The sequence below is a fragment of the Suricata suricatta genome, chromosome 17 (genome assembly GCF_006229205.1).
Source record: "Suricata suricatta isolate VVHF042 chromosome 17, meerkat_22Aug2017_6uvM2_HiC, whole genome shotgun sequence".
In the NCBI taxonomy this organism is placed as follows: Eukaryota; Metazoa; Chordata; class Mammalia; order Carnivora; family Herpestidae; genus Suricata; species Suricata suricatta.
Window position 1 is genome coordinate 27,980,862 of NC_043716.1, and position 26,366 is coordinate 28,007,227.

Sequence of the window (26,366 nt, forward strand, 5' to 3'; positions counted from 1 at the left end):
GAGCTTAACTCTTTACCACACACGGATAATTACGCGACATGGCGCAGGTGTTAGCTAAGCTGGCACTGAGAGGCGCAGTGCCATCTCTAAGTGGATCAAAACAGCAGGTTGTGCCCCTAAACCCACATCAGATTACGTACCAATTACATCTCTATGAAAAACAGGAAGGGAAAAACTTAAATAATAAAACCTAAGAGGGGCACGTGGGTGGCTCCGTTGGCTGTGTCCAACTCTGGAGGTTCCCAACCTCACCGTTCATGGGATTGAGCCCCGAGTCAGGCTCTGTGCTGTCAGTGTGGAGCCCGCCGGGAATTCTCTCTCTCTCTGCTCTTCCCCCGCTTGTGTGCACACGCTCACACACACTCTCTCTCTTTCTCAAAATAAGTATACTTAAAAAAGGACTGTGGGTTTGAACATAAGGCTGTGGGAAAGCCCTCAGCATCATGTGCGAAGGGATGAGCCCGAAGTGAAAAAGCATTCAATGGCCAAAATAGCAAAACAAGGAGAAAACCACTGCGGGAAGGACAAGGAGTTGGTTTCCTGACTCTGACCCTCACGGGCTGTGTGACCTCTGGGTCTCAGTTTCTTCCTCTGTAAACTGGACATCATTAAATCTTTCTCAGGAGAACACAAAGCAGAAAACCGCCTAGGACGGTGCCGGGCAAGAAAGGGTGGAATCTGAATCCAACATTGTCATCACTAATGAAGCAAGTTCGCAGCATGAACTTGTATGAAAACACAGTGACTAAAAGCACTCTCTCTGCGAAACCAAACCCCAAGTAATGAGTTTGCTTGAGAGTCTTTGAAACTTTATACGCTGGTTACACATTTACACCCCGGATTTGCTTCTCCTCGCTGTGGGGCTGTGGCCAAGTTATGCAATCTCGCCAAGTCTCCCTCTTCTATTTTTTAAAATGGCAACAATTACTGTACTCCAGAAACCTGGGGGAATTCGATGTGCAAATCCATTCGAAGCATCTAGCATATAATAAACGCTCAATGACTATGATATGTGGAGAATGTTGAATATTGCGGATCTGGACCAAATTGCCAGAGGATGAGGAGGTTTGAGACAAGCTCCCCTTTTCTTTTCTTTTTTTAATTTCTTAAACATTTATTTTTGAGAGAGACAGACAGAGCGTGAGTGGGGAAAGGGCAGGAGAGAGGGAGACACAGAATCTGAAGAGCAGGCTCCAGGCTCCGAGCTGTCAGCACAGAGCCCAACGCGGGGCTCGAACTCATGAGCTGTGAGATCATGACCTGAGCTGAACTCAGACGCTCAACGGACTGAGCCACCAAGACACCTAAGCTCCCCCTTTCAAGGCAGGAAGGAACCATGGTGCCAAGTGGGGGGATGCAATTCTTCAGGGTCGCACTAATATTCCTCGCACTTATAAGATGGACAGCAAGTCGGGCAGGTCCCAGGAGAGACGTAAAACACCCGGTGAGTCCGTTCTTCCCCTATGTGTGGGGGGTGAGGAGAGCCCAAGAGGCCACATGTCGCCATGCTTTCTCCATGGACGCTGCCCCTGATGAGAGGAGATCTGAAGTGAGGAAAGACAGCCACCACCATGGTGTCTGGCTTCTAGATGGTTCCGTGATGGTCCACCTCCTGCATTCAGCCCTTGCATAATCTCCTCTGCCTGAGTGTGGGCTGGCTTATTGACTTGCTCCTAAAGAACATTACAGGTCAAGGTGATAAGGCAGCACTTGTGAGATCAGTTATAAGAGACGGTGACCTTGATCTTGCCTGAACTCTGACTCCTCCCTTGTTTGCTCTGGTGAACTGCCCCGTGGAGAGATTCACACGGCAAGTAGCTAGGGGAGGCCCTAGTCCTGTGAGGAACTGAATCTCGCTGGCAACCTCACAAGTGAGCTGGAAAGCTGGTCCTGCCCCACCAGAGCACCTAGACCACCCCCCCACCACCACCACGGCAGCCCTAGCCCACACCTTGATGGCAACTGCGTGAGGGGCCCTCAAGTAGAGGACCCAGCAAGCCATGCCCAGGTTCTTGACCCCCACAAACTATCAGAAAATCAATGTTGTTCTGAGTCACAGAGTTTCTGGGTGATCTGTTATATAGCAAGAGATAACTAAAACACCCATCAAATAAGTCCCTAGCTCTCTCTTGACTTTACTTCTTAGCAAAATGGTTGGTCCGTTCGGAAGCAGGAAACACAACAAAATCTGAGTGCTGTCTGCCATTAGTGGGCCACAGGGAATATGTTCCCAACAATCACTGCCTAACATCCCAGCATCCCTCCCTCAGGCAGCTAGAAGACTAAACAGACCATCTGGTTCCACAATATCCAACCTTCCTCAAGAACTAAGTGAATAGGGCGCCTGGGTGGCTCAGTCGATTGGGCGTCCAACTTCAGCTCAGGTCATGATCTCACGGTTCCTAAGTCCGAGCCCCATGTTGGGCTCTGGGCTGACAGCTCAGAGCCTGGATCATGCTTCAGATTCTGGGTCTCCCTTTCTCTCTGCCCCTCCCCCTCTCACACTATCTCTCTTTCTCTGTCTGTCTCTGTCTCTTGCTCAAAAATAAATATTAGGGAAAAAAAGAACTAAGTGAACAATCTAAAAAAGAACCAGATGAACTGGATCAGGAATTGGAGGATTCCCATAACTACACTCATTCAGAGATATGAAACTTAAAAAACAAACAAAAACCGAACCTCAATTGAAATGGAGGAAATGAACATGAGATACAAAAGACAGATGAGGAACCTCCTATGGATACAGCACGTATTAAATATTAAACTGATTAGAACAGTTACTACCCTTGATCTTGGCCAAAAGGCCAAGAAGTGATGAGGAACATTCTTTGGAAGGTTTGTACTAGAAAAGGTTTGTATGCTGCTCCCTCTCAAGGACATTAGAGCAAACACGAGTCCATGAAACAGGAAACGGAGAAGCAGATGAGGAGATGTCAGTGCAACAGCAGCTTTCATAACGGGGGGAAATAAGGAGAAAGATAGTTACAGAAAATAAAAATGCTTAAGAAATCTCAAAAACTGAGCAAATTTTACCAAAAACTGAAGTATTGATGTTCATGTAATCTTGATTTTTTCCAGATGTTTTGAGCTGTCATTGACAGACTGTGTGAGTTTCAGGTGTTCAATTTATGATTTAGTACAATTTACAAGTTGTGAAATGATCACCGCTATAGTGTTGATTACTACTTGCTGATGGCAATCTTGATTAAAAGGATCTGAGGGGCTCCTTAGTCAGTTAAGCGTCCGACATCAGCTCAGGTCATGATCTCACAGTTCATGGGTTCAAGCCCTGCGTCAGGCTTTGTGCTGACAGCTAGCTCAGAGCCTGGGGCCTGCTTCAGATTCTGTGTCCCCCTCTCTCTCTGACCCCTGCTCACGCCATCTCTCTCTCTCAAAAATAAATAAAACATTAAAAAAAAAAGGACTTGAGTGGCTCAGTCGGTTAAGCATCCAACGTCAGCTCAGGTCATGATCTCTCAGTCTGTGAGTTCGAGGCCCACATAAGTTTGTGCTGACAGCTCAAAGCCTGGAGCCTGCTTCAGATCCTGTGTCTCCCTCTCTCTCTGCCTCTCCCCACTTGCACTCTCTCTCTCAAAAATAAATGAATATTTAAAAATATTTTTTTAAATAAAAATAAAATAAAATACCTGGAAACGGAGCACCTGGGAGGCTCAGTCAGTTGAGCACCAACTTCGGCTCAGGTCATGATCTCACGTTTGTGAGTTCAAGCCCCGCATCAGGCTCTGTGCTGACCGCTCAGAGCCTGAAGCCTGCTTCGGATCCTGTGTCTCCTCCTCTCTCTGTCCCTCCCCCACTCATGCTCTCTCTCTCAAAACAACAATAAACATAAAAAAAAATTTGTTTAAAGAAAAAAAAGTACCTGGGATAAAAACAGAAGGACAGAGAGTGGGAAAAAGAGCTTGAAACCATGTTCAAACACGCACTGGAGGGGCGCCTGGGTGGCTGAGTCGGTTAAGCCTCCGACTTTGGCTCAGGTCAGATCTCATGTTCGTGGGTTCGAGCCCTGCGTCAGGCTCTGTGCTGACAGCTAGCTCAGAGCCTGGAGCCTGCTTCCGGTTCTGTGTCTCCCTCTCTCTGCGCCTCCCCCTCTGATGCTCTGTCTCTTTCTGTATCAAAAATAAATAAAATATTAAAAAAATTTTTTTTTAATTTAAAAAAAAAAAACACGCACTGGAAAACACTGCTAACCTGGCGATCTGAACCCGCAAGTCAAAAAGCTCGCTAAAAATCAGGCAAACTTAGTTAAAAACTATAAACATCAACGTACCATCTGAAGTTACCATTTTGTAAGATTAAACAAAACAAACAAAAGTGCCCAGCATCCAGGTATCAAAATTAACTGTTTATAAATGTAAAAAAACAGAAGTCAAGGTGGCTTCAAATTTCCCAGCAGCAGCGGATGCCAACAATGAAGGAAAGATGCGACCCCAGGGTCCTGCCGCTGCCTAAGTCGTACAGAGCAGAGACGCTTTATCGAACACAGATTCCAGTTGTGGGGCTACTTTGAATCCGTTAAAAAATATTGAATCTACTTTATGGTGTCTATCAGGTTTCAATCAGAGAAGAGGAACTGTGCGCATGTACACGTGTTTGTGCATGCATGTGCACATGAGTGTGTGTGTGTGTGTGTAGGGTTTGACTCCTGCAGTGTGGGAGCTGGGTAGGCCGTCTTCCTGAGGCTGGTGCCTTCAAAATGTGATGCTGGAGACTGGAGGACACAGGGAGCCAGGAAGGGACAACGGACATAAAGGAAAGATAGAACAAGTGTAATCTGGGGTGCCTGAGTGGCTGAGTCGGTTAAGCGTCTGACTTCGGTTCAGGTCATGATCTCACAGTTCGTGAGTTCGAGCCCCACATCAGGCTCTGTGCTGACAGCTAGCTCAGAGCCTGGAGCCTGCTTCAGATTCTGTGCCTCCCTCTCTCTCTGACCCTCTCCTGCTCACGCTGTCTCTCTCTCTCTCTCTCTCTCTCTCTCTCTCTCTCTCTCAAAAATAAATAAAACATTTAAAAAATAATTTAAAAAAAAGGAACCAGAGCTGGAGCCCATGAGGACAGTCTATGGAACAGAAACGCACGCCAGTTCAGTCTTGGTCAGAGCTGAGCACTTGCGGTGCCCAAGGGGCAGAGGCACTCCAGGAGGACCCACGGGAAGCTAGACCGCAGAGGCCTGGGCGGCAGGTAAATGATGGCACGTTTGAGCTAAAATTGGCTGCTGCCTCATTTCTAGCCTCCCAGTCTCCATGAGAGTCTCTAATCTTGTGGGCCGTTCTAATCAGAAACATCCAGGAAAGGTGATTCCGGAAAGTGCAATTCGGCCTGAGTAAGTGGAAACATTACAAAGCCCACACAGTCCATCCATTTTCAACTTGGCACCTGAACACCTTGCCGAAAACTATGCTTAGCCTCCAAATGAAGACAGCAACAAACTCATGCTTCTGCGGAACATGATGCGGTCTCCGCCCCCCGCGGCCCAGATCACACGGACTTTCCCCCAGAGCAACACCAGAGCCCATTTTTTGTCTTTGGATAATGTGCACTCTTTTCCTAGCTGATTCATACTCCCTGTTTGACATCTTATAACTTAAATATTTACATATATAGTTATTTATTATGAGCACAATTTAAATTAGATGATAAAGGGTTGAGAGAAGAGATTAAACATTTCTGGTTAGTATTTAAAATATATTCACATCAAAATAAGGAAGAAATACTCATAACAGTCTTTGTTCCACACCAGGTCATGAGGTCACAACTAGTATTAATACCATTCACTACTTATTCCATATTCCTTTTGCCCTCGGCGAGCACCTTAGTTGATCATAATTCCTTGCCTGGAGGAATGACCCAACCTTTGTGGAGGGTCTGGGCCATTACCCATCTACATCGGGTTATTATCATTTTCCATGGACTTTAATCAGAGCTATGGGCACACCACAGGGTACCGCCAAGGATCTCCCTCCTTAATCCTGCTGCACATAGCAACCCAGTTCGCCCCTGACAGTCAGGATCCATCACCCCAGCCTGGGCGTTGCCTGTTTATTCAGTGCCCCAAGACACCAGATGGCAGCTTCAAGCCCCAGGTCAATGCAATCTTTGCTGTGAGAACATGAAAGCATGTCTGCCTTTGTATCGAAGACTTCTGGACTGGCAGAGGCTAACGTCACTGGAATGGGAAGCAAAATGTGACTACTGGACCAACAGGGCTGATAGTGACAGGAGTTACTTTGATTTGTATCCCTTGATTCCCAGACTCCTGAGTCCAGGGCACGGGAAAAGCAGGATGCTGAGTCAGAGCATACACGGCATGCTGAAGGACACTGCCCCAGCCCCGCAAGGCGTCCCCACCTACCTGGCACTGTAACCTGAATCTTCAAAACGCCATTCAACCCTGTGTGAAGGCAGTTCCTTTAAGATGATGTGGAACATGGTGAAGACCCGTGAATTCCAAGAGCATGAACCCACTTCTGCATTTCGTTTGCTGTGAATAAATACCATGATGGTGGACGGCACCTTCTGCACGGCCACAGATGGTAGTTCTGGCAGAAGCACTGCAGGCAGGGCAGGCACATCCATGTCCAGAGCAGTGTCAATTCCAATAAGAACAACTTGCTGCCTCTTTCATAATGAAAGTGGTCCAGCGTAATCAACTGAACACCAGGTAGTGGGCAGATGCCTTTAGGCAATCGTGTCGCATCAGGGACTCAGTGCGGCTTCTTCTGCGGGCAGGTTAGGCACTCAGCAGTAGCTGCAGCCAGATCGGTCTTGGTGAGCACGAGTCCATGTCCAGTAGCAAATGCATAATCGCCATCAGTCACAATGGCCACTTGGGTTGGTGCTGAGCTCACAGGAGCTGCTGGGGAAGGAGGCTGTCTATGTCTCCGGAATGGGTCGTCCTAACCACCTGACCGTTAAAACCCTCCTGGACGCTTTGGTGAGCACTCACTCGAACACAGGGGATCTTCCTCTTCTGCCACTCAGAGGTCTATCCTCAGACCTCTTCCTCAGACCTTTCGATTTTTCAGTTGTGTCCCTTCCAAGTCCAACTACCCAGCCAGATGATTTGGTGCAGACCCTTTCTTCTGACCATCTCTCCTTCCAGGCAGAGTGACCCAAACAGGTACAGTGTCCCCAGTTCTGTCCCCCGGCCATGTTTCAGGACTCTCAGAGAAGGGCTTTAGTACCACTCTCAGTGGGATGCGTGCTCTCCGGGGTGGTTTAGTATCCACCTGAGACTTGCTCCCCAGTGAGCTGGTCACAGGGAATTTCCATGAAGGCATGGGTGTGGGTTGAGACACAACATAATGTAGCAAGAAGAGGGCTTCCGGCATCTTGGGGTCGGTTACAGGATCTTAGGGCAGGAGAAGATAAACTTCCTCAGGCAGGGATGGAAGGGCTGTGTCTAGTGGCAAAAAAAGGTTCTCTGTCCCTAGCTTCACTCGAATCTATGGGACCCATCCTAATGTTCAAAGTCACACTCCTTCCAAACTAACACCTTAACTTCTATTTCATTGTTTTTAAAAGCAGGCTCCACGCCCAGTGTGGGGCTTGAACTCACGACCTTGAGATCAAGAGTCAGACATTCTACTGACTGAGCCAGCCAGGTGCCACCTTGGACCCTAACTACTAGTGAAAGAGAGGGTCCTTGTGAGGTTGGGGATTCAGTTGGTGTGGTATTTCAATGCCAGGACTCACAAGACTCGGTGACTAGTTACACTCACAGCTGAATTGTTTTCCGGCAAAGGCTGTGCTGCAGAAGCCACAGGAGAACACACACCGGTGGAGTCCAGAGGGATCAAAACTGACAGACCCACGCCTGTCTTCCCTGTCCGCGGCCCGTGGGGCACTTGCCCTCCAATGGCGAACCCTGGGCAAGCTGGGAGGTCCCCGCTTTAGTCCCAGGTCCGCAGGGCTGGTCACGCCGGCCTGAGCCACTCTTGACGCTCTCCTCACGTGCGGCAGGAAGACTCTGGGGTTCGTCTTCAGTCTCTCAGTCCTGCAGCCACAGGACCCAGTGCTCCTTTCAGGGTCATCGTAGGGGCCTTCCGCAGGTCGTGAGCCACAAACTAAAACTTACAAGTCCGGATTTTAAAATTAAAGACCTCGGGGCACCTGGGTGGCTCAGTTGGTGAAGCATCTGACTCTTGACTTTGGCTCAGGTTATGATCTCACGGTTAGTTAAGATCGAGCCCCACACTGGGCTCTGTGCTCACAGTGTGGAGGGATTCTCTCTCTCTCCTCTCTCTGCTCCTCCCCCCTTCTCATGCACTGTCTCTCTCTCTCTCTCTCTCAAACTTCAGAAAAAGGTTTTTTTTAAGTTTTATTTATTTTGAGATAGAGAGAGAAAGTGAGCACGTGCACGGGGGAGGGGCAGAGACAGAATCCCAAGCAGGTTCTGCACTGTCAGCCCAGAGCCCGACATGAGGCTCGAACTCACAAACCATGAGATCATGCCCTGAGCTGAAATTAAGATCTGGATGCTCAATCAGCTGAGCCACCCAGGCACCCCTCATTTGCATTTTAAAGAAAAGTTCCAGTTCTTTGACTTCACAGTTGTGCTTTTGGGAATTTATTGTAAGAAAATAATAAGGATGTGTATAAAAATATAACTCAGGATGAATCACCAGAGCACTGTTTATAGCGGTGACAAACTAGACATTGCTTACGTGACACAGTTGTGCCTTTGGTACTTATATGACGGTACATCCACAAAACGGAATGCTCAGTAGCCATTAAAACTGTTATAGAAAGGGGCGCCTGCGTGGCTCAGTCAGTTGAGCATCTGACTTCAGCTCAGGTCATGATCTCAGGGATCGTAAGTTCAAGCCCCGCGTTGGGTTCTGTGCTGACAGCTAGCTCAGAGCCTGGAGCCTGCTTCAGATTCTGTGTCTCCCTCTCTCTCTGCTCCTCCCCCCTCACACTCTGTCTCTCTCCTTCAAAAATAAATAAACGTTAAAAAAATGTTACAGAAGAATATTTATTAACATGAAGAGGTGTTGAGGACAAACGAAAATGTGAACAAGGTCGTAAAACGACAAACAGTAATGATTCCATTTTTGTAAAAAATATATATGCATCCATAGCAAGAAAAAGACTTCCAAAGATAGACTCTAAATGGATAAGAGAGCTTATCCCCAGAGAAAGGAGTAAAAGGGTGTTTATTTTGTTGTTTATGGGTCTTTCTCTTTTTCTCCCCATAAATCACATAATTTTACTTTTGTATTACAAACATGTTACCTTATTTCAACCCTCCATTTTGATGAAAACAAAGCCATTAAAAAAGAAAACAACTCAGGTTTGTTCAGAAGCAGAACTGATTTCCAGGCGGCCACAGAGGCAGTGATTCTGGTCTCTGGAGAAGCAGCAGGAAACTTGGCGCACAGGCGGGAGCTCAAGGGGAAAGCAGTGCCTCCCACAGCTGCGGGGTGCTCGCTTCTCCCCTGTGCCCCAAGGTCAAGGGACTCACTCCCCATCCGGTCTATTCCTGCTGAGTCACCATCCTCATCATCTTCAGAGCCATGTCCCCTTGGTCAGAAGGAACCTAGAGCCAAACGGTATCCAAGTTAGCACTCCTGGTTCTGTCCCTGCTTCTGGGATCATAGGCGACATCCTGGGACCCTGCTCCCAGGCAGGTGCAGCTGTGGGACAGCAGCCTGAGAGGACAGCTGCACCTAAGTGCGTCCCTTAAGGGAGGGTCCCGTCTGTGAAGTGACCCCTGCATGGGACAAAAGCTTGTCAGGTTGTGGGGAATCTAAAGAAGTCAGCATTTAGAAAAGAACCTTCCATTCCAGGGGTGCCTGGGTGGCTCAGTTAAGCATCTTAATTCAGCTCAGGTCATGATCTCACGGTTTGTGGGTTCGAGCCCCGTGTCGGGCTCTGTGCTGACAGCTCAGAGCCTGTAGCCTGTCTTTGGATTCTGTGTCTCCCTCTCTCTCTGCTCCTCCCCTGCTCACACTGTCTCTCTCTCTCTCTCAAAAATAATAAAAAAAAAAATTTTTAAAGAACTTTCCATTCCATTTGGGGCTAATCTGTTGATTTCAGGTTTTTTCCCTTTTTTCAGTGTTTCTACTTATTTTTGAGAGAGAGTGAGCGAGCGCACGAGGACGAGCGGGGGAGGGGCAGAGGGAGGGAGGCAGGGCTCGAACTCACTTCGCCCCCGTTGATTTCTTTATCAGGCCCACGCTTATGTTACTAGGACCTAGCCTGTTCAAGGAAGAGGGAAGATGTATGCATTTTAAAGGATTCTCAGGAGGGATCTCAGATGGGAATGGAGTACAGAATGGCCAAGAGGGAAGCTGACAGCAAATCTGCCAACAGACACCACACAAGACACTGTTTTTGGGTGGCACCCCATTTTTGTGTTGTTACACTCAACTTCCTTTTGTCTTTCCCTTAGATTTTTCGAAAAATTCCTTCATAAACCTCCTATGCATACACCATCAAAAAAGGGGAGGGGAGGAGGCCTCAGCTTCTGCACCAAGATTGGGGTCGAGTTGCTGGCACTGAGTTCTGAAATCCAGGGCTCCCGGGCTCTCTGTGGCACATGGCTGTCCCCACCCCCTCGCCCAGCAAGGTCCCCAGGAGGCACAAGCCCAGCGGGGTACACCAGAAAGATACTTCACTAAAGGGGAAGTGGTTGGGGAGAATTTAATAACAGCTTCCCAGAACTATTTTAGGGCTGCCCCAACTGATCTCGTTTTCTCGGTGACAAACCAGAGGAAGCGGGCCTGAACTGCACCACGTTGGTGAGAGCATGGAGCCTGTCCCCTCCCCCTCCCCCTCCCAGCTGCCTATGCGGGGACCCGCCTGGAGTCACAGCTCTGTGTCCTCAGACTTCCTACCAGCTATCTCCCTGGTCATACTGAGAGTACTCAGAATACTCAAAGCCCTAACAAAAATGTCGTCCTAACCCCGTGTCCTGCTGCCTTGTTCATGGTCGCTTCAGATCAAGTTTCTTAAAAGGGCAGGGCTCTACCTCTTTCCGGTTTCCAAAGGAAAACTGCTCATTCACCGGCTCCATCCCTTCCCCTGCACTGAAGGCGCTTGCCACCATCAGTGCGGACACCAGCGGGCCCACACCAGTGCTGTCACTCCTTTACCTGAGCTCATGGCGGCTTGTGACACCACTGGCCCCTCTGCTTGGCGGATGCCCGTGTCCCTGGCCTCCCTCCTCCTTTCCCAGCTGCCCCTTCACAAGTCTTCTCTGTAGATCCCTCTTTCGCCTCCCGCCTCTTACACCCTGGTGTGCCCGGGGCCCTGTCCCAGGGCTTTTTCATATTCTACTCCCAAATCTCTCTCTCCCAGGACAAAAACTTGACTCCAGGTCATATAAACACAGCACATATATTCAGTTGTGTTATGGGCATTCCACTTGACTGTTCTATAGTCATTCTCCCTTCTGACATTGTATGAAATTCCTCCACTTCTCTCCCTTCTGGATCACTATGAAAGCATTTTCATGTTCACATATTTTTGAGAGAGAGACAGACAGACAGACAGATAGTGTAAGTGGGAGAGGGGCAGAGAGAGGGGGAGACACAGAGTCCAAAGCAGCTCCAGGCTCAGAGCTGTCAGCACAAAGTCTGACGTGGGGCTCGAACTCATGGACTGCAAGATCATGACCTGAGCCCAAGTCGAATGCTTAACCAACTGAGCCACCCAGGCGCCCCTATAAAAGCATCATAGATCGGCTCAGCTCTTTGTCCCAGTCTTGTCCCACCCAGGCCCTTTGCTGCTAGAATGTTACTTCTTAGACAAATCTGGTAATTCCACTCCTTTGCTTTAGGACCCTCAACAGGACCCCGTTGCTCTCAGGATAGGGGTGAGCTCCCTAACTCGGTATCCCCGGCCTTGTCTCTCCCCAGTGCCCCTCCCGAGGTCTCCACGGTCTGAAGGCTCTTCTGGACCTGCACTTGCTCCTACGCCTCGTCTCTGCCGAGCTGATACCCCTGAAGAGTGGTTTGTGGACGGGGCACTTAGGTCCCCACTGAGAGCTCTCTCGTCACCTCCTTTGCCATCCAAGTAAACACGCTCTGAGTGTTTAATGTACAAACTATGTGCTCGATGTACTAACCAAGCTTAAAGACTGGTTTCCAAGGCCCACTTTTTAAAAATTTATTTTGAGAGAGATAGAAAGAGTGGGGGAGGGACAGAGAGACGGAGAGAGAGAATCGCAAGCAGGCTCCAGGCTGTCAGCTCAGAGCCCCACCCAAGGCTCACCTCATGAACCACGAGATCATGACCTGAACCGAAATCACAAGTCAGATGCTTAACCAACTGAGCCACCCAGGTGCCCCCGCAGGCTCACTTTCTAAGCAGCCGACTGGCCCTCAGCCCTTTCTCTAAGGACTCTGTCCTAAGCACAAGTGCACCAAGCGTGGAGGACAGGCCAGCGGGCACTTTACCATCCCTCCCAAATCTTCTCCAGGGAGCCACCATCTTGGGAAGTAGAAAAACCCTGTAGTTAAGTGGCCAGACCAAAGCATAACCCCCAGGGCACCAGCCCCTCTGCGTGCACACATGCATGCACACATGTATGTCCACAGCGGATTTATCCCTCCATAAAGTCCCTCGGCCCACAGAAAGCCACTCTGTCAACATACGACCTAAGGACTTCCGAAATAGTGTGTTCACTTAGAGGTGCGGGAGTGAGGGGGCCTCATCTTCACACAGAAAGCCCCTTCTGAACCAAAATTCTGGAGCTACTGCTCGAAGACCCTCCCCTGCCTTGTACTGGGCACTGGGACTCAGTTTTCCAGAGCACGCGACCCTGGGTTTTGCTCCCTGAGAATGTCAGAGGACAACTTCTCCCTTCTTCCCCCAGCACAGATCAAGAGAAAATTAACACTAAATTCATTTAAACTAAGGAGTAAAGGATCGTGAGCCCAGCGTAACAAGTCTCAGAAGGATTTACTTTTTTAAAGGAGAATTTCTAGGGTCACCCGCCCAGCTCAGTCGGTAAAGCATACAACTCCTGACCCCCAGGTTGGGAGTTCGAGCCCCACAATGGGTGTAGAGGTTACTTAAAAATTTCTGAAGGGGTACCCAGGTGGCTCAGTCAGTTAAGCAGCTGACTTCAGCGCAGGTCATAATTTCACAGTTTGTGGGTTCGAGCCCCGCATCGGGCTCTGTGCTGACAGCTCAGAGCCTGGAGCCTGCTTCCGATTCTGTGTCTCCTCTCTTTGACTCTCCTCGTTCACACTCTATGTGTCTCTCTCTCTCTCAAAAATAAATAAGCATTAAAATAATTTTTAAAAATATTTTTAAATCTGAAAAATACTAATAAATGAATAAATGAGAATTTCTAGACTCAAAGGAATGAAGCACTAATAGCAGAAATTCAGTAGAGACTTCCAAATACTCCCAAGCCCAAAGCCCTTCTTCTCAGGCTGAAACAGGCAGTGCACCCACGCACAATTAACAGCCCGTGGCCATGTTCTCAGAGCGGCTGAGAGCCCACAACAAAAAGGCTGCCTGCTGACGCGCTCTCACCATGTGCCCGGCTCTGAGAATCCAGTAGAAAGCCAGGTTCTTGTAGGACTTGACAAATGCAGACGTCTCAGAAGATTTAGGGTCACTGTACAGGGCCTTCCATTTCAGCTTATTGAATTTGGGCAGTTCGGCCCACTTCAGTTTCCGCATCCAGGCCTCCTGACCTGGCGGGAGGGACAGAGGAGGGTCTGGCATTAACAGCTGGCGGGGAGGGGCAGAAACAACAATCCAGGGCCCGTAATTTCACATTTCCCAAACTGTGATGTGCAGAAGGCGCATCCTGAGATCTCGTTATGGTGCAGATTCTGAGTCAGCGGGTCTGGGTGAGGCCGGAGACCCTGCATTTCTAGCAAACTCCCAGCAATACCCATGACACTGGGAGGCACTTAGAAGATCTGAGGCCCGGCTGCGTTCACCTCTGGCTCGCCCATCGCTGTCTGCTCTGAAGGAAGGAAACCGGGGGAGGTGGCCGACTATCCAGAGGACTGAGAAGTGTCGGGGCCAGGAGAGGCTAACGTGGACCACCCAGGCAGGTATGGGAGAAACGCGGAACCTTTTCAAAGTGTCCTCAGTGCCCTTGGTTTGCAAGTGGCAGAAACACTCAAGGCTGCTGACCTCGAGTAAGCACCACACTCATCAGATCGTGTGCCTCGATTTGCCTGCCGGTTCCGAGAACCCACCCCTGGGTCTTCAGCTGGTCTGACTGCAGCCAGAACCACAAAGGACCCATTTCCCCTGGGTTTACATTCAGTAGAGTTTAGTTTCAGATCAGCTTGCAGGGCCTACTGTGACAAGGCATGAAGACGGGGCTTTCCCCTGTTCCATGTGCATTTATGCCATGGCCAGAAGAATGGCTCCTTTTCTTTCATCATACATAAGGGCCTCAAATCTGCCGGACCCAGGCTTCTCTAAGGGGCCACAGCTCTGTCCTCTTTAAAGAAGTCAAGGTCGGGGCAGATGGACATAATAGGAAATGGCCTTCCTCCTGGCATTTCTGTGTCACCAGCCCCAAGACTGACACGTCTAAGAACGGCTCCCTCCCAGCTCCACCCATGGAACAGCCTGCCTCCACGTGCCCCTGGAGCGCATTCCTACCCATGGTGTCCACGATGAGATCGAGCTGTCCGTTATACACGGTGACATTGACCCCGGCTTCCAGCAGCTCATCCACGATGCTGATGACCGGCTTCATGAAGTCCCCCTCCATGCTCTCGAAGACACTGGCGGACTGGCCTGCACACGGGGGAACAGAAAGAGCAAACAGCTGGCACCCTACCTGAACAAGAGGCACGTCTCAGTCCAGAGCATCCTGGGCTCCAGTGCCCACAAGGGACCACCGAGCTCCACCTAATGGAGGCTGCAAACACAAGTGCATCACCAGCAGGAAGTGGCCCGAAACCCATGCTGGAAGCCAGTCCCCTCAAATGAAGCCTATTGGTAAATGTGCTCTGTTCACTCAAGTGCGCGAGCGGACAGTGGACAGCGTACGGAAACCATTTGTCAGAAGGAACTGAAATCCAGAGAGAGCGACTGTCCGAGCCAACAGGGAGCTTCTAAAAATGCTCTCCTCTCGGGGAACAAACTCTGATTTTGGGCAAGTGATAGCACTCCTCCTTTGCTAAGTAACACTGGGGCCAAGTTCTAGGTTCTGAACAAATGCGGCCAAATCAGACCTCAACCAATTCAGAGCAAGCCCTCAGTAAGGCTACGGGATGCCCAGCCTCAGGCAGAGAGAAGGTGGTCGGTACCCCCGTGCTGCCAGCTTCCTGACCACCGTCACCATAACATCAGACACAACGGTAGTAACAACAGCCATTATTGATTTTTATGTGCCAGTCACTGCTTTTGGCCAGCACTTTACAAACAACATCCTACTTCCTTTTCATCCACCCTGGGAGGCGAGGAGTCTTAACCTAGTGCAGAAGTTAATGAAACGAGGCTCAGACAGGTTCAGAGACATGCCCGGGAGATACAGCTAGTCGGTGGCAGGCTGGGCCAGGAACACTGGCCTGGCTGACTTCAAAGTATGTAGGCTTAACTGCAAACAGAGCTCAAGACCCTGGGTGCGGGGACTGCCAGGGAGTCTGTCCTTTCCAGGCCATACACAGATACAGCTGGAGCCAAAAAGGAGTCAACAGCTGCAAAAATGTGGTCCCCTTGCCTGTCCAGCTGCGTGGGCAGGGAGCGAGGGTCCCTGTAACTAGAGAAGCCAGGGCTGGAAAATGCTGTCATCACAATGATAAACTGAAGAGGCTGCACTGGAAAGGGGCTCTTGCAGGCTCGACCTTTCGCTGACTTCCTGAGACAGCTCATACCTCGATTCTCCGTGTCTTGACAGGGTCCCCAGGCTTGTACTTCCCTAAAGCTCTGACACCAGATTCTTATTATTTGATCTAACTAACTTGCCCCCCTTGGTGCCTGGGTGACTCAGTAGGTTAAGCATCCGACTTTGGCTCAGGTCATGATCTCACGGTTCATGAGTTCAAGCCCCACACTGGGCTCTGTGCTGACAGCTCAGCCTGGAGCCTGCTTCAGAGTCTGGGTCTCCCTCTCTCTCTGCCCGTCCCCTGCTTGTGCTCTGTCTCTCAAAAATGAATAAACATTAAAAGTAAAGTAATTTACTTGCCCCCTCATTTCTAGAAAACTCTAAGAGGTGAGGCGGAAAGGAAGACACCAGGGCTACGATGAGTCCTCTAACTGTAGGTTGGGAGGGTGGCCCATGTCCCCAAGGAAGCAAGGGCCAAGGTGGAGTCTTAGCGGCTCAGCGGCTGTCAAGGGGCTGCTAGAAAGACGTAGCCCTGGGGTAATTCAGACATAAAGGAGACCCTCCTCAGCTTGGGTGTGCCCCTCCAGGAATTTGGGAGTCCCGCTTGCTCACGGCCTCCCTGTAGGACAGAACAGGAACTTGTCCAAGAGTTCTCCCTGAACCCCAAATATTTCCCCCAGAAATGGTCCCCAAAGGCAGTAGACCCCAGACCACACCCAGCATCAGGACCCAGGAGGGCAGCCAGGGAGGTGGTCAAAATCTGCCCCAAAGGGCCTTGGTCTGGAAGTCACACCCACAACCAACGGTGGCTCTGGGCATGGCTTTTTTATGTCAATTTTGTTTATTACAGGAAACTTCCTACTGATACAGAAGTAAGAAGAGCAGGAAGATTCTCAGGTGTCCACAGTCTGGCTTGGACAGTTCTCGATACCTAACTTATCCCATCACTTCTTTCCTCCCCCTCCCCCCACTTCCCTATCAACCTCTTATTCTCAACCAATTTTGGCATATTATTTACTGTCTGTTTGTTTGCTCATCTATAAAACGCGAATAGTAATGCTGTTCTGCCTGCAACATGTCATCCCCACCAACCAAACCCATTCTTCAAGTGATAACACCTCTGAATGCACCTCCACTGCCCCCCAACCCGACAAACAGCACTTAATTAGGTCACACAAGTACCTCCCCAGGAGCAATCCTCAGGAATAATCTTGAGCTTCTTCCTGATGGGACCATTCATGAGCTGACTTAAGGTGTCCTGTTGCAGGTGTCTCACGTGGCGCTGGTAGAGATGAACTAAAACAAACTGGTACGCGGTGAGTTCAAAGGACCGGAAGTAAGACCAAGAGCACATCTTTCCCAAGCTGCTGGGACACTGTGTCTAAGAGGGAGGCTTTCAGCTGGAAAATGGAAAGTGTCACCTTCATTCACCCCAAATGGAGGAAGAAAGCCAGAAACACACTGAAAGTGGAGATGCTTTATTAGTTTTGATGGCTGCATTTTATGTACTTTGGGGCCATTGGGTTTCTCCAGCACGGCCAATGGGAATCGGCTGAGAGGTGGAATCGAGGGGCTCCTGCAGCCTTTATAGGCGCCCCCTCCCCTGGGCAGGGGATGCCAGGCACGCCCATTCACCGTGAAGCTGGGTCAGCTGAAAGAAAACTCAAGCCAGCCTTCAGCAGGACTGACGTGGTAATGTGACGGGCAGACGCTAGGTTCCAAACTTCAAAGACACCATGCTAAGCGAAAGAAGCCAGGTGCAAGAGACCACCCACTGCCCGGTTCCATTTATATGAAGTGCCCCAAAAAAGGCCTATCTGGAGACCTAGATTCGTGGATGGTGGCAGAACTGGACGGTGGTGATGACAGTGCAGCCCCGGGAACGCACTAAAACCACTGAGTCATACACTTAACATGGGTGCAAATGATGGTATGCACATGAGGTCAGTAAAGCTAGACACACCCTGACTTCCTCTTGTACAGAGACAGACAGGGTCTAGCCACCTCCAAGTCCACTTACCCAGGTGGCTCTGGGTGAACTCCAGGCTCGACTGCATCGCAGCCATGGGAGTGCTCTTAGTTAAGATGTTGTAGAAGTTCACCCCATCCGTGTTCTGAAACAGAGAAAACATGCAGCTTGTTGTTTTATCTGTCCATGATCAAAGCTGCAAAACAGAAAGACAACTGGCTCTCCATCTTATCCAACGGCAGCTTTAACTTTGCAAATGTGCTTGGACCAGAGCAGCAGCTCTGAGGCCTGAGGCCAGCTGTCGGCGCAGTCTCCGGCGGGTAGTGAGCGGCTCGTCCGAGTGGAGCTCAGCTGCTGGAGAAAACAAGGGCCTGTGTGTTCGTTTGCATGGAGAACAGGGCTGCGGAGGGCCCTCCACACTTAAGTCCTCGGCCCCGCGTCCTTCCCTTCTGGCACACTGTGGTCAGCACGTTGCTTGGCAAGGGTTCAAACATTCACGTCTGCAAGACACAGGGCTCCTTACAGAGTCCACATGCTCAGCCAAGGACAAGCAGGTCTCGCAGGCCTGGGTGGCTTTCTGACCTCGTCACTGCTCAGACTCATCAGCTTTATCTTTGAGCCGGTGATTGTCTTCAGATTCATAGGGAGTCTTGGGATAGACCCGAACCCTGATGATACCAACTAGGGGCCCTTCCTCCATGGCAACAAGGCAAGTGGGCTGCCCCCAGGTGTGTCCCGTTACCTGTTCAATGACTGTTTCCGCTTTGCCCCACAGCTGGGTGGCCTCTACGTAGTGTTCCTTATTCACGGCATCCAGGACTTGCTCTGCAACCTGAGACACCTCTGCCAGACCTTGGTCATCGAGAAGAGACTGGAACACAAATCGAGAACAAAAAGGCCCACGTTGCTCAGAGGCACAGATCTGGCATCACTTACAGCTAGGGGTGGCCAACAGAGTGGGAGGGAGAAAGGAGGACTACATATGAAAGTGCATCGTTGGGGCGCCTGGGCAGCTCAGTTGGTTACGTGTCCGACTTCAGCTCAGGTCACGATCTCACAGTCTGTGAGTTTGAGCCATGTGTCGGGCTCTGTGCTGACAGCTCAGAGCCTGGAGCCTACTTCAGATTCTGTGTGTGTCTCTCTCTCTCTGCCCCTCCCCTGCTTGCGCTCTGTATCTCTCTCCCTCAAAAATAAATAAACATTAACAAAAATTTTACAAACAAGTGTATTGGGGCGCCTGGGTGGCTCAGTCGGTTAAGCATCCAGCTTTAGCTCAGGTCATGATCTCACGGTTGTGGGTTCGAGCCCCGCGTCAGGCTCTGTGCTGACAGCTAGCTCTGGAGCCTGCTTCGGATTCCGTGTCTCCCTCTCTCTCTGACCCTCCCCTGCTCGTTGTCTCTCTCTGTCTCTCAAAAATAAATTAAAAACATTAAAAAAAAAAAACAAGTGTATTATTGTAAGTCACATAATCATTGATGAAAGAAATACAGCAAAATGTTAATAGAGTCTAGTTGGAGGGTATTTGGGTGTTCACAGTGATCTTTCCACTCCTCTGAGCATTTGAAAATTTTTGTAATAAAAATATTTTTGTTATAAATGTATTATAAACTTTTATTATAAATTATAAAAATATATTAAATATATATAAATATTTATAATAAAAAATTTAAAGTTGGGGGAATTTTTTAAAAATTGTGTTTCTGGCACCTGAAGAAAATGGGTAACCGTGGTGATGTTTCTTTAAGTTTGCCCCAAGGAGCAGCGTCAACCTCACAGGCAAACTCAGCTAGCCTGTTCTTCCTGAAGACGGAGCCAGAAGAGGTCACCTGGGCTGCTGACCAGGGAGGGTGCAGGGGTGGGGGACACATCTACTCACCACGCTGTAGAGGTAGGGTCCCCAGGAGAGCACCGAATCTAAAGGAAACCACATATGTACAAAGTGAGTTTCCTATGGCTCTGTCCTCCCAAAGCAAAACCGCACTAGCTTCCCTCCCAAAGCAAAGACAGATGGAAGAAAACTGCTGGCTTTGGATCTCAAGGCTCCGTGCAGGGCTGATGTCTGCAGACTTGGGAGGTGGGGTGATGTGGAAGCCTTTCTGTTGACTCAGGACTGATGACACATTAATGTGACCTGATACTGGCCCAGCAAGTGAGTGATAGCCAGGGATGGCATCCCCCCAGGTAGGCTGTGTGTGTGGGGAGGTTCTTCTCTGCTAGTCCTTTAGGCATTCTGACAGCTTAAAATGTTTCCCCCGCCCTCACATTTCTGCTCTATATTTGCTCCTCAAGTTTGAGGACACTAGCTTCTGTCAAGAAGCTTATTAAGGGAGACTAATGACTTTGTAATTCAATGTCTGTGACTATCCTGCCAACCAATTCTTTTCTATTCCACAAACATTGAGAATTTATGAAGGGTCTGAGGCCAGCAAAGAGTTTTAGAGATACAACTAGTAAAACAAGGGGTGCCTGGGTGGCTCAGTCGGTTGAGTGTCTGACTCTTGATTTTGGCTCAGGTCATGATCCCAGGGTCATGGCATCCAGCCCCTTGTCAGGCACTGTGAGTGTGGAGCCTGTTTAGGATTTTCTATTTCTCTCTCTCTCTCTGCCCCTCTTCTTTGTTCACACACTCTCTCTCTAAAATAAAAAAAAAAAAAAAGAGCTGGCACAAAAACCAACACTCAGATCAATGGAACAGAATAGAGGACCCAGAAACAGACCCACAAACGTATGGCCAACCGATCTTTGACAAAGCAGGAAAGAACATCCAATGGAATAAAGACAGTCTCTTCAGCAAATGGTGCTGGGAAAACTGGACAGTGACATGCAGAAAAATGAACCTGACCACTTTCTTACACCAGACACAAAAATAAACTCAAAATGGATGAAAGACCTAAACATAAGACAGGAAGTCATCAAAATCCTAGAGAAGAAAGCAGGCAAAAACCTCTTTGAACTTGGCTGCAGCAACTTCTTACTCAACACGTCTCCGGAGGCAAGGGAAACAAAAGCAAAAATGAACTATTAGGACCTCATCTAAATAAAAAGCTTCTGCACAGCAAAGGAAACAACCAGCAAAACTAAAAGGCAACTGACTGAATGGGGGAAAATATTTGCAAACGACATCTCAGATAATGGGTTAGTATCAAAATTTATAAAGAACTTACCAAACTCAACACCCAAAAAACAAATAATCCAGTGAAGAAATGGGCAAAAGACATGAATAGACACTTCTCCAAAGGAGACAACCAGATGGCCAGCCGACACATGAAAAAGTGCTCACCATCACTCATCATCAGGGAAATACAAATCAAAACCACAATGAGACACCACCTCACACCTGTCAGAATGGCTAACCTTAACAACTCAGGCAACAACAGGTGGTGGTGAGGATGCAGAGAAAGAGGACCTCGTTTGCACTGCTGGTGGGAATGCAAACTGGTGCAGCCGCTCTGGAAAACAATGTGGAGTTTTCTCAAAAAGCTAAAAATAGAACTACCCTCTACGACCCAGCAATTGCACTGCTAGGTGTTTATCTAAGGGATCCAGGTGTGCTGTTTCGAAGGGGCACATGCACCCCGATGTTTATAGCAGCACTATCAACAATAGCCAAAGTATGGAAAGAGTCCAAATGTCCATAGATGGATGAATGGATAAAGAAGATGTGGTATATATTTACACAATGGAGTGTTACATGGCAACCAAAAAAAAGAAATCTTGCCATTTGCAACTACATGGATGGAACTGGAGGGTATTATGCTAAGTGAAATTAATCAGAGAAAGACAAATACCATATGACTTCACTCATATGAGGAATTTAAGATACAAAACAGATGAACATAAGAGAAGGGAAGCAAAAATAATATAAAAACAGGGAGGATGATAAGACATAAAAACTCTTAAATACAGAGAACAAACAGGGATGCTGGAGGGGTTGTGGGAGGGGGATGGGCTAAATGGGTGAGGGGCATTAAGGAATCTACTCCTAAAATTATTGTTGCACCACATGCTAACTAACTTGGATATAAATTAAACAATAAATAAATTTAAAATAAAATAAAATAAAAAGAACGCCTGGGTGGCTCAATCATTAAGCATCTGACTTCGGCTCAGGTCATGATCTCACAGGGGTTGAGTTTGAGTCCCATGTCGGATGTGCATGAGCCCCTGCTTCTTGTGAGCTCCAGCCCTGCTTTGGGTAAAAACACAAGCCCCAGGTGAGCCCATTTCTCTCTCTCTCCCTCTCTCTCTGCCCCTCGCTCATTTGCTACCTCTCTGTCTAAAGGAAAAATTAATTAATTAATGTTTATAAAAACAACAAATAAGTAAAACAATGCCTGCCCTCAAAGAGAACAGTCGGGCTCAGTTTGGCAGATTCACAATTCCCCTAACTCTAGATAGGGCTTGTACCACTGAGACGTGCCCACAAAGTACCAAGGACCACAACTTACACATTTGAATATGTCACTCCTTTGCTTAAAAACCTTCAATGGTTCCCTAAGGTTAAGTATCTCAAAGTCTGTTTCAAGGAACCTCCATTCTGCAGAATTTTAGTCTAGGTATTAGAGAAGAAAAAATGATCTTTCCGTTAAATAAATATCTTTGAGTCTATGGGAAAAAAAATTGTTTTTTTCCTGCAGGACTACTCAGAGCCTTTAACATGCCTGTGAAACCTTGAAAAGGTGGAGCCAGTATTTAGCACTTCCAAAACTGATTGGACTCTGGAGCCCTTTGTATGGCCCCTCAGTGGACTGGCATTCTTCAGGGTACACCCGAGAAAGGCAGGCGCACCAGGTCCTCTGGGAGAGAGCTATCATTCTCCTCCCCTGCTTCACTGGCAGGCGTGTGCCTTAGTTTCCTGACATACAGAATCGCCTGCAATTCTCCAAGATGTCCCATTCCCTGCGTGATCTAGTTCAGGCACTGACAACATTTTTCTGTCAAGGAACAAACAGCAAACACTTCTTTGCTTTGCAGGCCAGCCGGTCTCTGTTGCAACTACTCGTTGCCGTGGCGGCCTCTAGGCAGCCAGAGACAACATGCAAATGAACGGGTGTGACTGTGTCCCAATAAAGCACTTAAGGGTGGCAGGACAGACTCCACTTGTAGGTCGTAGTGTGTCAACCTCTGATGTCCAACAGAGGTGGAAATGTTCCGTATCTATGAGGTCCCAAACAAGTCAATAGCCATGTGTGGCTACTGGGCACGTGAAATGTGGGTAATACCACTGAAAGACGGAAACTTTTATTGTATTTTCATGAATTTAAATTCAGCTGCACATGGCTGTGGCTACCATCTTGAACTGTGTCGATCTTCTTAAAGACACAGGGCACATGTGCATGTCTTTCCTAGCACCTTGCACACCTACTACCTAGAAAATAATGAGTAACTGTTCGTGCAAATTAACAGTATTTTTCTCTCAAAAAGGGAGTAACTTCGGGGGACCCTGGGTGGCTCAGTCAGTTAAACGTCCGACTCTTAACTTCAGCTCAGGTCATAATCTCACAGTGCGCATGAGATGGAGCCCCCATGTCCAAGGCCTTCACTGACACTGTGGAGCCTGCTTGGGATGCTCTCTCCCTCTCTCTCTGTCCCTCTCCTGCTTGCACTCTCTCTCGAAATAAATAAACACTAAAAAAGAAAAGGAGTACTTCTGGGATGGAGGGGTGGAACTTAAACGGATCTGAAAGTCTGAAAGGAGGGATTCTGATCTGAGCGGGAAGATTTTTCCTTCCTTCCTTCCTTCCTTCCTTCCTTCCTTCCTTCCTTCCTTCCTTCCTTCCTCCCTTCCTCCCTCCCTTCCTTCCTTCCTTCCTTCCTTCCTATTTATTTATTTGGGGTGGGGGTGGGGTGGGTAGGGGGACAGAGGACCCAAAGCGGGCTCTGTGCTGAGTGCAGAGAGCCTGATGCAGGGCTCCAACTCACAAACTGTGAGATCCTAACCTGAGCCATAGTCAGACACTTACCTGCCTGAACCCCAGGAGTCCCTGGCAAGATTTCTAAGGGGAAGCTGGTCACAGCAGGGTGAAAACAGGTAGATCTGAACAGCACTTTCGGAGCCAGGAGATGAAACTTCCTGGTCTTGTGTAAGTGGGTGAGGGTGTAGCATCTGGGGCCTGCCGCCTAGAGATGAACACTGACTTCAGCTGTGTGACTTTACAAAACTTGCTTCACCTCTCTGAGTCTCAGTTTCATCATCTCTAAAACTGTGATCATAATAGCATCCATCCATGGAGCTTTCCTAAGTGTTAAAGGAAGTTAACACGTGCAAAGGTTTGAGTGCTGTTAGGAAACTGATGAGACCCCAGAAAGCAATGAGTTAGACGGCGAGCCTCACGCCTCTGAAAAAGGCTTCTGCGGTTTCATGTTGTCACAGGAGGTCCGCTGAGGAAGGAAAAACAAACAGCGGCCCTTCCCCTGATGCTAACTCAAGAGCTCTCGTTCAGTCCCAGACACTGCCAAAAATGAGGGCAAGAAATACCATTCCAAGTAGCACCGGAATATCTCGAGTCCATTAGGGACACAGCTCTGTAACAAACCACATCTCTACCTTTCAGGGAAAAAATACTACTTTTTATAAACTGCTATTTTTTTAAGTATTTATTTGGAGAGACAGAGCATAAGCGGGGGAGGAGCAGAGAGAGGGAGACACAGAATCGAAAGCAGGCTGAAGGCTCCGAGCTGTCAGCACAGAGCCCGATACGGGGCTGGAACCCATGAGCCACAAGACCATGAACTGAACCAAAGTTGGATGCTTAACCGACTGAGCCACCCAGGTGCTCCTGTAAATGACTATTTTTAAAAACTGAAGCATAATCACACATCAGGTCATAAATGTAAATTTAGAAGTTTTGATAAATGCAGGGCACCTGAGTGACTGATTATTTGGTTAAGAGTCAGACTCTTGATTTCAACTCCATTCTTGAGCTCAGGGTCATGGGTTCGAGCCCCACACTGGATTCCATGCTGAGCCTGGAGCCTACTTAAAACAAAGCCCAGAAATTTTGATAAATGCATATGCCCATGCAACAGCCACTTTAATGAAGACATAAAACACAGGCAGCCTAGAAAGTTCCTTGGTGTCCCTTTCCAGCGTATTCCCTTCCGTCCTCCAGAGGGTAACTTCTCTTCTCAGGTCTAACTTTGTGGTTTGGTCTTGCCCGTGGAAAGTTACCGTTTGTTAGGTTAGAGTAGCTCTCAACCAGGGGCATCTGGAGTGTTTGTGGGTCACACCGGGGTGGCAGACTGGCATCTAACAGGCAGACGCTAACACCCAACAGTGCACAGGACAGCCCCCACAACAAAGAATTACGTGGCTTGACATGTCAGTAGCCCTGAGATTTAGAAATCCTGTGTCAGAGTGAACCCCACCAAGGTGACTATTTCAGATGTCGGAAGCCACACCCCAGATGTCTACATCATAAACAACTCTTATCTGTACTCCCAAAGAGGACACTCAGGTGACGAAACTATGTACCTGAGCTACAGGACGTAATGGAAACTTTGTCTCACCACCGACATGAGTGACAGACAGGAATGTCCCCCCAAATCCTCATACTAGCGGTGGGGACAAATGACCAACAGAACCAGGCTTGAATCCCAACCAGGCCACTCACACTGTGTGTCAGAGGGAAAATTCCATCACCTCTCTGAGTGTTCAGAAGGTCTTCAACTGTAACATTTGATTCTTTTGTTCTAAGTATTAATTAAGAGAATTCAGTCTGGCCAACAGAGGGCCGTGGTAGGAGCTCCGTAAATGAGTTCTCATCTTCAAATTTCTTAGACATTCCTGGGGCAAACCCTCTGTGGGTTGACATCTCTAATAATCCTGAAGATTCTGTTGCCTTGTTCTCTGATCTGTACAACCCAGCCCGAAGTCCTAGGGAAGAATGCAGAATGGGAGTAAAGAAATGAACATTCTGTACTTACGTATAGGGGAGATCCATGAGTCACCCAAAGCAACGCCACCGAAGTTGCACTGGATGGTCCCTTTCTGGATGGCCTGAAAGAGGAGCAACATTCATGCCAAGGAAACCCAGGGACCTCCATCCCCTCCTGCTGAGGCCAACCTTATGCACCACCTTTCCCGAGCACAGAAAACTTCTGCCCAGCCTTTCTGAAGACCTCAGATACCCACTAGAGAGCAGGAGTAACTCTTTCCTGCTGCCATATGCAAAATGAGGAAGAACTGTTTGAGCATCTTTCTACTGTTTTTTTTTTAAGATTTAAAAAAAATATTTATTTTGGAGAGAGCACAAGCAGGCTCCACACTATCAGTGCAGAGCCCAATGTGAGGCTCCAACCCATGAACTGTGAGATCATGACCTGAGCAGAAATTAAGAGTCAGATGCTCAACCGACTGGGCCACCCAGGTGCCCCTCCACTTCCGTTGTTGAGAGAGTGTTGGCAGGATGTGCATGGGGTCTGGTACAGCCCTATTTTCTTTGGAAGGGTCACTAGCACCCCTTCCCCCAAGGTCTGTGATGCCTCACAAGGTGCCTGTGGGGTCGGGGGGAACCTTGGGTACAACGGTCACTGATCACAGGGTAGTCACTGCAGGGGTGGCAACTCTCCTCAGGATATCCTTGATGGTGAGATGGATGCCTCAGGGCTATCCTATCATTT

The 26,366-nt window shown here is 48.6% G+C and overlaps 1 protein-coding gene and 1 pseudogene across 1 annotated transcript in view; both read right to left on the reverse strand.

Annotated features, from left to right (window-relative positions):
* Window positions 1–2,704: 2,704 nt before the first annotated feature.
* On the reverse strand, window positions 2,705–2,816 carry LOC115283144 (annotated as a pseudogene).
* A 6,160-nt stretch (window positions 2,817–8,976) lies between these two features.
* The window catches only part of SCPEP1 (serine carboxypeptidase 1), a 35,667-nt gene continuing 18,277 nt past the window's right edge, over window positions 8,977–26,366 (reverse strand). Inside the window, exons 6-13 of the mRNA XM_029928369.1 lie at window positions 25,671–25,743; window positions 19,621–19,658; window positions 18,487–18,615; window positions 17,796–17,889; window positions 16,958–17,071; window positions 14,605–14,742; window positions 13,510–13,673; window positions 8,977–9,559 (exon numbers count right to left, since the gene is read on the reverse strand). Coding sequence (XP_029784229.1) covers window positions 9,497–9,559; window positions 13,510–13,673; window positions 14,605–14,742; window positions 16,958–17,071; window positions 17,796–17,889; window positions 18,487–18,615; window positions 19,621–19,658; window positions 25,671–25,743 — 813 coding nt within the window. The 3' untranslated portion in view covers window positions 8,977–9,496. The remainder of the gene's footprint in view (window positions 9,560–13,509; window positions 13,674–14,604; window positions 14,743–16,957; window positions 17,072–17,795; window positions 17,890–18,486; window positions 18,616–19,620; window positions 19,659–25,670; window positions 25,744–26,366) is intronic.